Genomic DNA, 13,808 nt, shown 5'->3' with positions numbered 1-13,808 from the left:
ACTCAATCTAGAACAGTTCCATACGTTTGTCCTGGTAAATCCTAAAATGATGTATCATTGAAAGTGGATTTTTTTTTTTTTGGAAATGGATTTTTTTTAATGCAAGTATAATTAATACAGTATTACATTATTTTAGGTGTACAGCATAATGATTATATAACATGATATAATGATTCAAAAACTCTATACAGTACTCTGTGCTCATCACAATAAGTGTATTCTTAACCCTATTTACCTATTTCATCCATCCCACCCACTTTCTAACAACCACCAGTTTGTTTTCTATATTTAAGTCTGTTTGTTTTTTTGTTTCCTAAATTCCACATGTGAGTGAAATATTTGTCTTTCTCTGACTTATTTCACTTAGTATTATACCCTCTAGATCCATCCATTTTGTTGCTAATGGCAAGCATTTATTCTTTCTCACAGCTGAATAATATTCCTCTGTGTGTGTGTGTGTGCGCATGTGTACATACACACTACATCTTTATCCATTCATCTATAGATGGACACTTGGGTTGCTTTCACATCTTGACTTTTGTAAATAATGCTGCAATAAACATAGGGGTGCATATATCTTTCCGTATTAGTGTTTTCATTTTCTTTGGGTAAGTACCCAGTAGTGGAATTACTGGATTATGGGTAATTTTCTTCTTAAAATTTTGAGAGACCTCCATACTGTTTTCCCACAGTGGCTATACCAGTTTGCATTCCCACCACCCTGCACAAGCATCCCTTTTTCTCCACATCCTCCTGGATCCTTGTTATTTCCTATGTTTTTTACTTTAGCTATTCTCACAGGTGTGAGGTGATAGTTCATTGTTCTGATTTGCATTTCCCTGATGATGAGTGATACTGAGCATTTTTTGGTGACAGACTCTGACATGACACACAAGTAAGAACCAATTACTCTGATAAATTTACCCAGTAAACCATCAGAGAGACTCAAAGGTGCCTATTTCAATACTTAACGCATATGTGTCAAATAAATATTGAAAGAGTAAATTCATGAATAAGAAAACATTTGATTCCCTCCTGTATACCTTGGAGACACTGTTTACACATCAAGAAATAGGGGCAAGGGCTGGATGGCTCCTTGCCAACCCCACATGCCTTCCAAGATGGGAAACTTTAAACACTTTCCACAGGTCTTCTGCATATGACTTCCCCATGCCATATCACTGCCCCATGCCTGACATGATCATCAGATTTGGTTTCACAAATCTTTTCCTGTCCATGACCCTTATTGACTTTCTTTCAACGGCTAGAACATTTAAGTTCCAAGCAGTTTAGTTGACACTGTTAACTATTCTTCACTCACTCACTCACTCATCCATCCATCCATCCATCCACCCACCCACCCTATCATTCCAGCAATCTTCAAGATATTGAATGTAATACTTCTTTTAGTAACATATTTTATAACATCTGCTTTACTATCTTAAAATGACAGTCATAGATAATATAGCCCACCTATACATATAATTTCAAAGAAATCAATATATGGCCTTCACTGCAATATAAAGAATGAATTCAAAGAAAGTAAGTTGTAATAAAATAATAAGTATTTCAATGTATAAATGCTCGGGAATAAAGAAGCAGTAAGATGATTATTGTGCAGAATTACAGTGAATATTTTACCTACAAATGCAGACTGATAAAAACATGTGGTATGGGTTAGTCAGTGGTGACATTGTAATCTGAAATTGTAAATGACTCTTAGGAACATTCCAAACAAAATAAAGATCAGCCTACTCTCCATCTACACAGCAATTATAGTTCTAAATAATTCACGGTATAATAAAAGCACATAGTATTTTGCATTTATATGTAAAATGGAGTTATAGGTAAGTTCAGTTAATCATAATTTATTTGGGGGGGAGTGTTCTTAACATGAATGTCTGGTGGGACAATGGGAAGTCAAGGAGGACATGAAATAATTCTGTATTATTTGCAACTCTTGTGCATAGTGCAAGACATTCAGTCTCCCAGCCCTTACCCCCTAAATGCCTATAGTGTTGCCAATCATGGTGACATCCAAAAGCACACTTGCAAATTGTCAAAGTCCCCCATCAACAAGAACCATAAATTTGGTCATTCTGTGAACCTTAAATGAGTTTTCACTGTAGCCAGGCATCAAGTTAACAGATGAGTAAAGGAGGGAAAGCTATGAAAATTACTGAAGACAGCAGAACAGGACATGTAGAGTAAATTACCATATGCATAGCAGGTATGTGGGTGGGAGGGGTGTTATAAGCTTTATAAAATCAAGGCCTTAAAGAATAGAGAACAATCAGAGTTTGAGATCGAAATTATTTTAGGCAATTATGATTTCCCCATAGGAGTGCAAGATCCTTAAAGACAGAATGTTTTTAAAACCTTTGTATCACCTCAACATCCACATCTAACATACAGGTGTGAAAAGATGACTGGCCAGAGCGAAGAACTGAAACCCAGTTCCATCATTTTTGCCTGAGCAATTTTAGGAAAGTTGGTTATATTAGTCTTCCTCTATTTCTCTTTTCCGGATGGCAGATAGAGATAATGTATGTAGCACACTAAACAGATGACAGCTCTTTTAATCCTTATTCTAATGGAAAGTGAAAAAAGCAAGAGTGCTGATGGTACCACTGGCTGTTGGTTGGTTCAGCAGCCTCAAGTTCTTGGAGGTGGCATGGAGGGAACATAATAGGGCCAGAATGTCTCTTTCTCCTGTCTATCTTTTCCTCCTTCCTTCTTTCCTTTCTTCCTTCCCACATTCCCTTCCTCCTCTCCCTCTCTCTTGTTCATTTAAATTCCTAAAAACAGGGGCACCTGGGTGGCTCAGTGTTTGAGCATCTGCCTTTCTTTGGCTCAGGTCGTGATCCCGGGGTCCTGGGATCGAGTCCTGCAGCAGGCTCCCTCTGGGAGACTGCTTCTCCCTCTGCCTGTGTCTCTGCCTCTCCCTGTGTCTCTCATGAAACATAAATAAAATCTTTAAAAAATAATTAAAATAAATAAATTACCAAAAACCATTCAACTGTTTGAGGGATCCAAAATAGAAAATAGAGAAAAAAGACATAATAGGGGGCTGTATCACTTTGATAACACAGCATAAATTACCAGAGCTTCTGTGGTACTGCTTGAGATATATCCTGAAGATGGCCCAGAGGGCAGCCATCTGGTGGCAATTTTACCTGTCCTCATATTCATCTACCTTGTATGGAGGTTAATCTCCTATCACTCAAGGTTATATGAATGAATTTTTCATCATTAGGACCAAAATAATTCATCTGAAATGTACAGGAGCTGCAGATTGATGATTTCATCAGTACAGAAATTTGGAACACATGGAAAGTCTCATATCTCATAGCCAACTCGGAGCTGTTATGGCTATTTTCAGAAGTTCATCTTCCTAAGGTCAAAAATGCTCCTTTAAAATGTCTCTGTTTATCTAATAAACAGAGTATCTAAAGGAACCTAATATTACGTCTAAACCACCAATCTCTCTCTTCTCTCCATTTTGAGTCTTCTTCTTTTTTTATTTTGGTATACTTTCAATCATGCTCTCTGTAGGAATAGTCATTGGCAAAAGTAAGTCAGAGGAAAATCCATTCCTGTTTTTACAATTGTCTCTTTAGACTGAAAGCCTATTTCTATTCAAGAACACACTTCCAGAGTTGAGATTCTCCTTTGGGCATTGTAGTTAATTTGATGAAATTGAACAATAATCTTTCTGTTTCTAATTCATGTTCACATATTCTTGATCCCTTTGGGGTAAAGTTCAACAAACAGAATGAACCCAGCTCCTCATTAGAACTATTCAAAGGATTACATGTTGTACTCGACCAGAGTCTGGAGAAATTGTAAAGACATCAAGAAGAAGACACAAAGATTCCTTTATTATTGGGGAAGAGAGGCACTGCCTTCCAGTAATCAATACCTGTCCACCTTTAAGGAATAGACTCTTACATACTGTACATGAGGCTGTAGGCCTACACAAGACCACTGAAAGTGTCTGATCATGACAAAGACTTAAACTATATATAAAGCATCCAGGTAAAAGTCTTTGACCTCCATAAACCTCAGAAATTCAGAGATCCTCAATGACCAAAGACAGAAAAATGAGCAAAACTGTTATACTCAGTTTACTGGAATTCCTAACAAGTTTCTCTTACTTTAACTTAGTTTTATCTGGCTTCAAAAAAAAAAGGTACATGGGACACCTGGGTGGCTCAGTGGTTGGATGTCTGTCTTTGGCTCAGTGCATGATCCCAGGGTCCTGGGACTCCATCCCACATCATGCTCCCCATAGGGAGTCTGCTTCTCCTTCTGCCTATATCTCTGCCTCTCTCTCTCTCTCTCTCTGTGTCTCATGAATAAATAAATAAAATCTTTTAAAAAATGTGACAAATACATGCATGTGGACCATATTATTATATTCACTGAATACCAATAATATACTAAGCTCCAGACATCTTAAAACTAGAAATGATCCCTGTCCAGTGGGGTCATTGTGTATGTTTAAGGACAAATACAACTTACAGTAGAAAGAAGACAAGAGTATAAAGCAAAGAGTGCTGGACAATAGGAATTAACAAGTTGGTTTTAGTTACTATCAATCTGCATGTATTCAAAACATGATCAACACCTATGGGCCAGTTGTCTTAAAGGCCCAACATGAATTCCAGTTTGGCCACATACACTGCTTTAGACAAGCTGCATATATATGGCTTCTCTTAGCTTAAGACAAGAGATAGAAATAATACTCAGTTTATGTCCTGTCATTGGTAACTCTGAGACTCTCAGTCTGTCTCTCCAAAAGGCTGTTGATTTTTTTTTAAGTCAATACCCTATTTTGTGATTTTGACAGGAGAGCACTTTCTGATCATTAAAGAAGCAAGGAAAAGAACTCTCATTTTAAGATTGTAGAGTTAAACGGAGATCATTTTGAGAGAGTCTCTGAAGCCAACACTGTTAATAATATTTTCCAGCTTACAACAACCTATAAAAAAGCACATGTGTGGCAATAAAACAGAACAAGCAGCCATGAAAGGAACCATAAAGAGAGACAGACAGACAGTTGTCCAATTTTCACAGAGAGCTCTGGAACATTCAATTTTGAGCATTCCCTGGCATAGTATATCAGGCTTTCCTCCTGTGGGGAGTCATGCTTGCCTGGAGGTGACAGGATCTCTGCCTTTAGGACAGAGACTTCCTAACAATGTTAGTGACTTCCTAACAATGGGGCCCACCCTCAATGCCTCAAGTGGATGAAAAACAATATTTGCTTCCACAGTAATGGATGGAACTAAAGAGGTTGTGAATTCCTTTAAATGTCCTTCATTTCCAAAGACTCTGAAGCATCATGGGAAAGAGACAGCCATGGTGGAGTTGATTAGCTGAGCAGTTAAATTGGCCTCGTTACCCAACACATTGGGAAAAATATTCACTTAGGGGCTCCAAGATTTGGCCTTGGAATCTGGCACCAACATGAACCAGCTGTAATTGTTCTTTGCGTTTTCTAAGCCTCACAGTCTTCGTCTGCAAAATGGGACTGTTACTAATGGTTTAGCAGTGGTATTAGGAGGCTATTAAAAAAGATTAAGAATGGCATACATGAAATGCTCAGTGGATTATATACTGATGCTCAATACATGCTAGTTTTTCTTATTACTTATCTCAACTTCCTCTTTTCTTACTGTCTCCAGATTTCTAATCTCATAGAGACTCTACAGTATAGAGATTTAAGTCAGAATTCAAAGACAAGGACATTCACACATAGAAAACTTTTAAATCCACCTCTCCCCTGCAAATATTTATTTTCCTTTATGTTATAAAGTTCTGGAGAGCAGATTTTCTGGAAAGCGGTCACATCTTTCACTCATAATTGTGAGTTGTCATAATTGTGAGTTGTCACAAATGTTCATACCAATGGCCAAGTGCTCCATGCTACAGAACAGAGTTCACCATTGACACACACCAAAGAAAGATGGCATGTTTGGCTGCAAAGGGCATGAAGACATGGAGAAAATCAGAACTGCCATATATAGAATCCTCACCTGCTACAGTTGTAAAGGCCTTGGAGATTATCTGAATTTACCCCTTTATTGGAACAACTTTTCTTTCAAGTTCATACCTCATCTTTATCTTTAAAAGATTTGAATACGATTACTATAGAAGACTATTCTTTAAATAAAAATTGTTTATAGTTGATGTAAGAAAACTTTAGAGAGGTTTAATGACCATAAATGAGATGGCAGGTCAAGGACTTTTTCTATGTGGGAATGGGGATATGTGTATTACCCGAAGGAAGAGGTTAATGTACAGATTTCAAGCTGTCATCTGGGAGGACAGGCTGACTAGAGAATCAGAAGTGAATGGTGAGAAGTGTCAGGAATGGGGGTAGTATCAGTAGCTGCTACAGAAATTGTTCTCACTAGATTTTGAGGTAGAAGGTTCTTGGCCTTCTGTAATTCCATGGTGCTGAAAGAACCTTGTTACAGGGGTAGCAGAATTTATTCTTTCTGGCTGAACTACAGGATCTGGATGTGTATGGATTAGGAAAGAAACATCAGCAAATCCCATAGTTCAATGACATGACCCTCTTTATGGAGTCATTCCCAACACCCATTCCAGATTAGCTGGCTTTTCCACCCAAGCATGTGTTCTGCTAGTTATTGAGATTTTATAGAATTCAGCTACCTCCCTAAATAACCTCAATACATGAATAAAATTTGATGGTTAATTTTAGCCAAGAGAAAGTCTACATTTAACTTTTAAGACCTTACCCTTGTTCCTGGTCTTTCTAAACCTCAGACTATAACAAAGACAAAGACAACTCCTTGTTTAAGGGCCAACTAACAGCTTGCATATTAACAGCAGCTTCTTTTAATGATTTTCATCTGAGCAGCTTTCATGTACTTTGTCTGTAGCAAGAAATAATAAAATAAGATATTAGCCAGCATATAAAGTTAGCCAATTTCAATGTTTCCAGCCTGAATTTTCAGTTCTTCATCCTTTTTCTGCCACTTTCCAGTCATTTTTCAATGTACTCAGCACCCTCTCCCCAAGGTCCTCAAAAAAACTGTAATTACTTATCCTCCCTCTTCTGAACTGCAAAACCTCTCCTATAGGTTGGATCATATAAAATTGCCATCATTTGATCAACTCTGATCTAGAACAATGACAACTGCATTACAGTTCAACCTGGTAGTGACAGTCTCTGTGCCTTATTAGTAACTGTGAAATGAAAACAAACAAACAAACAAACAAACCAACCAACCAGCCTTTTATTTAGAGGTAAATGGAGTGGAGCCTTAGGTATTATATAGCCCAGTTCATTCAGGTATAGGCCTAGCTACTGAGACTCAGAATAGCATAAGGAATTAGAAGATCAAACATCACCACTTAGAGAACAGAGCCTGATTACATTTGGGATGACTTGACTTCTTATCTCCATGGCATGGGTCAGAAATTTTTTTCTGTAAAGGGCAAGAGAGTAAATATTTTAGGATTTGTGGGCTATTCGGGGTCTAACACTGTAGCATGAAAGTAGCCATAGACAATATGTAAACAAATGAGTGTGGCTGGGTTCCAATAAAACTTTATTTATAAAAACAGATGGCAGGCTGGATTTGGCCCACAGGCTGTAGTTTGCCAAGCACTGCTCTATAGAATTCTTAGACCTAAAAATATCTGCAAGCAGATGGGTGAGGGATCTGTATATTGAAAGTGTGTTCAAGTGTTCATGAATGCTAATTCAGCACAAAGATCTTACTAATAAGCACCTAAAGTAGCCCAAAGTTGCTGGGACCTCGGGTCTACAGCTGCCTAAGGGTTTGCCATCTGCAAGATTACATCATTCAGGATGGGAATAATACTGCCTTAACTCCTTAGCTACATCTACAAAATATAGTTGTGTTCTGAGGAAAGAAATACATTCAAATGTGCTATCCATTAGGTTGGCTGACCTATGGAATTGGATACAGGCGCTTCTGGGTGAAATTTTAATAGCTTTAACAATCATGTTGTCAGACTGCTTCGTGTGTTAGCTGAAAGTAACTTCATTTTATCATTTGCATGTTGAGTGAACAGGGTTTGAACTGGCACGTGGGTCAGCAAGATATTTTGAATACAGGCTCTTTTTCTACTTCTCCTGACAGCCAAGAAACCACTTTGGCTGTATCGACTTTCCATTTGAACTTGAGAAGCATGGGAGAATGTTATTAAGCAATTTCAAAGACTTTACTGATCACATATTCTGGTCAGAAATCCAAAACACAGAAGGGAAGAATTATGATCAGGTCATACCAGGAAGGAAAACCAGTTAGTATATATCAGGCATGATAATCACTGTGATTGCAATCAGCATCCCTGTAGTAAAATTCATTCCATCTCTCTGTCCGTCTGTCCATCCATCCAAACATCTTCCCAAACACCCAGACACCTAAACATCCTACTAGTTCTGAAGGCACCCTACCATTTGCTGAGGAATCCGAGTTAGGTGGAGCAAACTTCCTGTTCCCAGTGAGCTAACAACATAGTGGGAAGAAGAAGTTAAGGCACAAAGACCAAAATATCAAAACAATTAAGGTAATACTTCAAAAGAAAATCTCTTAAGTACCAAGCCAATACTGGTAAGAACTCCTTAAAGAGCAGTAAAATTTGAAATAATCACCAGACAGAGCTCTCAAAAGTTATTGTTGAGCTGTGAAAGAGTCTGGAGAAGGCACTATGGCACCCTGATGCATCCCCATAGGATAAATGTGTTTTGTCACCTCCAGGTGTCATATGGCCAACCTATTTCTCAAAGGCGAAAGAGCTCACTGGCTAACCACAGCTTGTGCGGAAATAGGCAGGTCTTAAAAAAAAAATCACAGAATATGTATGTTTTCTATAAGTAAGTCGTATCAGTCTTGAACAATTCTAACTCTATTTTTATCTTATAATACTTTATACCCAACATTCCAGTTAAGAGCAGAGGTAAGGAACAGCTTAGTACAGAACCAAAAGTGAATGAAGACACTCACAAAAGCTTATGTGATATGAATTAAACAATTAAAGATACTATCTATACCCAGGAGCAGAGTTAGAGATTCAAAGAAGACCTCACAACCAAAATTGATGTTAAGTCCAGCATTATTGTTAAGTGATTTTTATGGAATCATCTTCTAATCCTCTGTCCACATTATTTATCAAGCGGCCAATTTCTTCAGGAATGTTAGTCATACATATCTGCTGATTACTTTTTAGGTTTACATTTTAAGAAATGGAGCAAAATAAAACAGAGTTTTGAATGGACCACATTCTAAAACGCATCATTTGTCAGGTTTCAAATTAGATTTCTGCAATAGAACTAAAAGTACAATTGCAGACCAAGAGAAACCAAACCCCCCCCCAAAATAAAAACTTACCCAGGGATATGAAACACCTTGTTTTCTGACATCCATTAAGCCAGCCAACCGAGAGAAAAGACCAAATTGCAGTGGTACTTACTTGCAGGTGATGGGGTACTGCATCCACTTGGAGGAGGGTGGCCGTGAAGGCCATGGAGGGGAGGCAGGGAAAGTCCTCCAATGACTGGTGGAAAGAGCAATGGGTAGGGTGCAGCTGGATAGTGAGTCATGTGTCCATTCACTGCCGGGACGGGACATGCGTGGCTACTGGTGGTCATGTTTCAGGCCTCACAGGATGAAAGGTGCTCTGGGGCTGGAACACATCACTTCAGGTCTTGAACCAAAGTGAGGGAGGTAACTATGGGGCAAGGATTGAGTCTGAGCTGTCTTCTGGGCAAAAGGCAAAACAGTTCAACATATGACCTTGCTTCTTCTCAGCATGATTTTTCCACCTCTCATCTTGTTGTGTTGATTTACAAGAAGGATGCCTTTTTTGTTGAGCGTCTCAATTTAAGGCTGGGAAATGCTATTACTTTAATGATTCAGAGCTGCTAATTCTGTAAGGGAAAAAAAAAGATAGAGTGATAGATAATAAATAAATAAATAAATAAATAAATAAATAAATAAATAAATATCACAAGTTAAAAATATCTTCTTCTTTATCAAATTATATGAAAAATCTCAGGTATTAATCTAGCTCTCCTAGCTCCTGGCTATTCCCCTATATTGACTATTCTTAAATTCTTATATTCTAATATAGAATCAAATTTACAAATAATTTCACAATAGCCACAACTATCCTATATTAAATAGCCATGTCCCCCCACTCTGGGGTAATCTTTCTCCATATTCCTCATCCTGCTTTAAGTTTTCTCCATGGCACTTAAGTTTTTGTGAGAGTGCTTTGTCAGTCTCCCATTAGAATGAACTGACCAGGAGGGGAGAGTTTTTCTGTTTTGTGTACCACAACGTTTTAATCTATTAAAAGGAAACCAGATAGGCCACAGATACTCAATAAATATTGATTGAATGAATGAATGAATGTTTTTTCTTGCTTCTTTTAGAGACACATTGTTTTATGATGTCCTAACCTAGGTTCTTTCAAGATGTTACATACGTTATATAAACAAATTCGGGATTTCAACCCATTCTTTTGGAATGAGATGCCCAACGAGATAAAATATAATTCTAGGAGACCCCTAGATCCTAAAGAAAGGTAAGTAAGAGATATAGCCAAAGACCCATGAAATATATCAGTTTCTCATTGTCAATAGTATATACCTTTCTTGTAAGAACACCATCCGTAGATCCACACAACTGCTTTGTGGAATAAAGCAGTTGTGAAATATTATTGTGGAATAATAGTGGAATGCTAACTACTACTAGACACCTGGTGCTGATGTAGGCTGTAGAGATACAATATGAAACAATGCTAATGTGGATCCTGCCATCACAGAGCTGTCTAGTTTTAACAGCTTCTAACTGAGATCATGTTGTTAAAGAGGGTTAAATTGCTCTGCCCTCACAAAAGACATGCAAGGGATGATCGAGACCTAGGACTCCTGGTGACCAGGAGTGGAAAAAGCCTGAAATCAATTATAGGGTGGGCTGACTGTAGACTCCATGGGCTCATTTTGGTCCTGAAGACCAATATTCAGCAAAAGTCTCAAACTCTAGACTCCACTGAAGGAAAGCCCTGAGAGTAAACCCACATGACACAAAACAAGAACAATATCTCAGGGCCAGCACAGAGTCACAGTCAAGAGCATGATTCTAGAGCCAGACTGCCTAGGTTCAAATCATGGTTCCATCCCATGGGCAGTGATCTTACTTCTCAACATAGCAGTTTTTATTACACAATGGGGATGATAATAGAATTTACTTCAGAGGGTGGTTGCGAGGGGTACATGAGGAAATGAAGTAACATCAAGAGAAGAAGAGTGCCCTGTGTGGAGTCAACACTAGGTCAAGGGCAACCCGGGTGGCTCAGTGGTTTAGCACTGCCTTCAGCCCAGGGCCTGATCCTGGAGACCTGGGATTGAGTCCCACGTCAGGCTCCCTGCATGGAACCTGCTTCTCCCTCTGCCTGTGTCTCTGCCTCCCTCTCTCTCTCTGTCTCTCATGAATAAATAAATAAAATCTTAAAAAAAAAAAAACAAACCACTAAGTCAAAGTTCATTATTCACATATGTATTGTCTCATCAAATGATATGCTTCTAAGAACAAGCTCACTGGAATAGACAAGAGGCTTTGGGATCAGGGCAGGGAGGAAGTCACAGCACAGTTGTTTGAGGAAAACATTAGGACTAAAACTTTTGTCATGGAAGAAGGAAAGGTGGGATCCGGGTACAGTGGAGAACCAAGACATATTAAGGCTTCCTGACTTCTCAGTCTGTGAAGCTGGCCAGCTTGATTATGAATCCCCACATTTTCTTGATTATGAATCCCCAAATTTTCATAGTAATTTCCATTTGTTTACTGTGTTGTCAAGCACTTGACTTAGGGGCTTTAAGCTCTGGCCCTTAGAGCTGTCCATAGGCAGTTATCCTCATTTTCCAGGTGAGAAAACTAAGTCTCAATGAGTTTGTTTGTTTAAAGAATTTATTTATTTATTCATGTGAGACACAGAGAGGCAGAGGCATAGACAGAGGGAGAAGCACAGGCTTCCTATGGGAGCCTGATGTGGGACTCGATCCCAGGATCCTGGGATCACGACCTGAACCAAAGGCAGATGCTCAACCATGGAGCCACCCCCTCAATGAGTTTAATTGACTTAACAGCAATGTCACAGAGTCAGCCTGTGGCTAAGTCACAATCTGAACCTAGATCTGGCTACATCTCTGTGCTTTCCCCTCTACCATGCTGTGCTTTTATGTCACTGAGTGCCTGAGGTGTCCTAGTTGTACCCTACAGGAAAAAGTCCACAAGCTGTTGTGATGTGAGTGGCTGGCCTCACTCAGATGACATTCTCCCCAGGGCCTTGAGTCCCTGGCCTATTAATATTACAAATGAATGTCATCAACAGTGAGACCATCTGGTCCCAGGTTCCCCAGAACTTCGCTGTCCCTTACAAAGGAGACCGTATTTGCTATTTGCTTATGTAACACATTTATCCCTAAAAGTGATGCCCTCCCCAAATATCATTGTCCTTTTCACACTTTCAAACCACAACTTTTTTCTCTGATGAAAATAAAGTAAATGGACTATGAGAGGTGAATGTTTTCCCCGCTTTCTCTTCTAAAATATCACACACCATCTAATATATTTAACACTTTTATTTTGTGGTTTGTAGCAAATTAATTAGAAAATAAACAATACCATTTCGTATTTGCTGCATTTCCACTCAATTTGATTTTTAAATCACACACACAAAACCCAGCATTGTTAAAAATGGTCTTTTCTATCTCCATTAGACAAACTACCTCATTAACTGGTAGAGCTGACAGTTCAGCAAACCCACCCCCGCAGGGCACAATTCTTAGAGTTTTAAAGCTGTTTGTTTGTTTTTACCAACCAGGGACTATTTCTACTCTCAATAATCCTTCATTTCTCTTTGCTTTCAAACACTGCAGATTTTCAGCATCCTGCCTGCCTGATTGAAAAGTGTGGTATCATGCCTAGGATCCTGAAAAATAAAAAATAAAAAAAAAGAAGAAAAAAGAAAGACAAAAAAAAGAAGCATATTGATAATAGGGCAAAAGGAAAAAAAATCGGTGCGTTGGGAAAATCCTGTTATGTTGCTGGAAAATTGTTTGAACAGTAACTGGGTCTATGTTCACATATGTGACTGATTAAGGCTATTTCTGGAAGCAGAGAATTTCCTTTGTTTTAGGCTTCTCGAAAAAAAAAAAAAAGATGGTTAGCAGTATTAGCAGTGCTTCTTTTTTCCCTCTTCATGCTTGATTTGAGTTTGGGTTCATGCAGTTTGGGTTTGGGTTCCTTCCTTCACAATCTGAAGCAAAGCAAATGGGAGCTGACTGAAAAAGGGGAAGGAAGTGGGCAGCAGGTCAGCAGATCATGGATCTACCACCCAGGAGATTCCCTGCTGTCAGTTTCAACGTCAGTGAAAGGGGTACAGGGAAGAAGAAAAAGTTTTATTTTATATATATATATTTTTAAAGATTTATTTATTCATGAGAAACAGAGAGAGAGTGGTAGAGACACAGGCAGAGGGGGAAGCAGGCTCCATGCAGGGACCCCGACGTAGGACTTGATCCCGGGTATCCAGGATCATGCCCTGAGCTGAAGACGGCACTAAACTGCTGAGGTTTTAAACCAAGTTTCTAGACTCTGCTGTCCAGAAAATAAGTGCTTTCCTAAGACATTAAATGGAAATCCTGAAAATATTTAAGAGGAAATAAAAAAGAAAGGATTTTTCCATAACTGTATGCATAGCTGATTTTGTTCTGCATAATCTGCCTTTGATAAACA

At 38.7% G+C, this 13,808-nt stretch overlaps 1 protein-coding gene across 1 annotated transcript in view; it reads right to left on the bottom strand.

Annotated features, from left to right (window-relative positions):
* RARB (retinoic acid receptor beta) overlaps positions 1-13,808 on the bottom strand; it is a 724,626-nt gene that overhangs the window by 383,124 nt on the left and 327,694 nt on the right. Inside the window, exon 4 of the mRNA XM_077865432.1 lies at positions 9,478-9,934. Coding sequence (XP_077721558.1) covers positions 9,478-9,655 — 178 coding nt within the window. The 5' untranslated portion in view covers positions 9,656-9,934. The remainder of the gene's footprint in view (positions 1-9,477; positions 9,935-13,808) is intronic.

The sequence above is a fragment of the Canis aureus genome, chromosome 22, assembly GCF_053574225.1.
Source record: "Canis aureus isolate CA01 chromosome 22, VMU_Caureus_v.1.0, whole genome shotgun sequence".
Taxonomy (NCBI): Eukaryota; Metazoa; Chordata; class Mammalia; order Carnivora; family Canidae; genus Canis; species Canis aureus.
The sequence above is the reverse complement of the archived record's forward strand: the minus strand, read 5'-3'. Positions and strand labels throughout refer to the sequence as shown.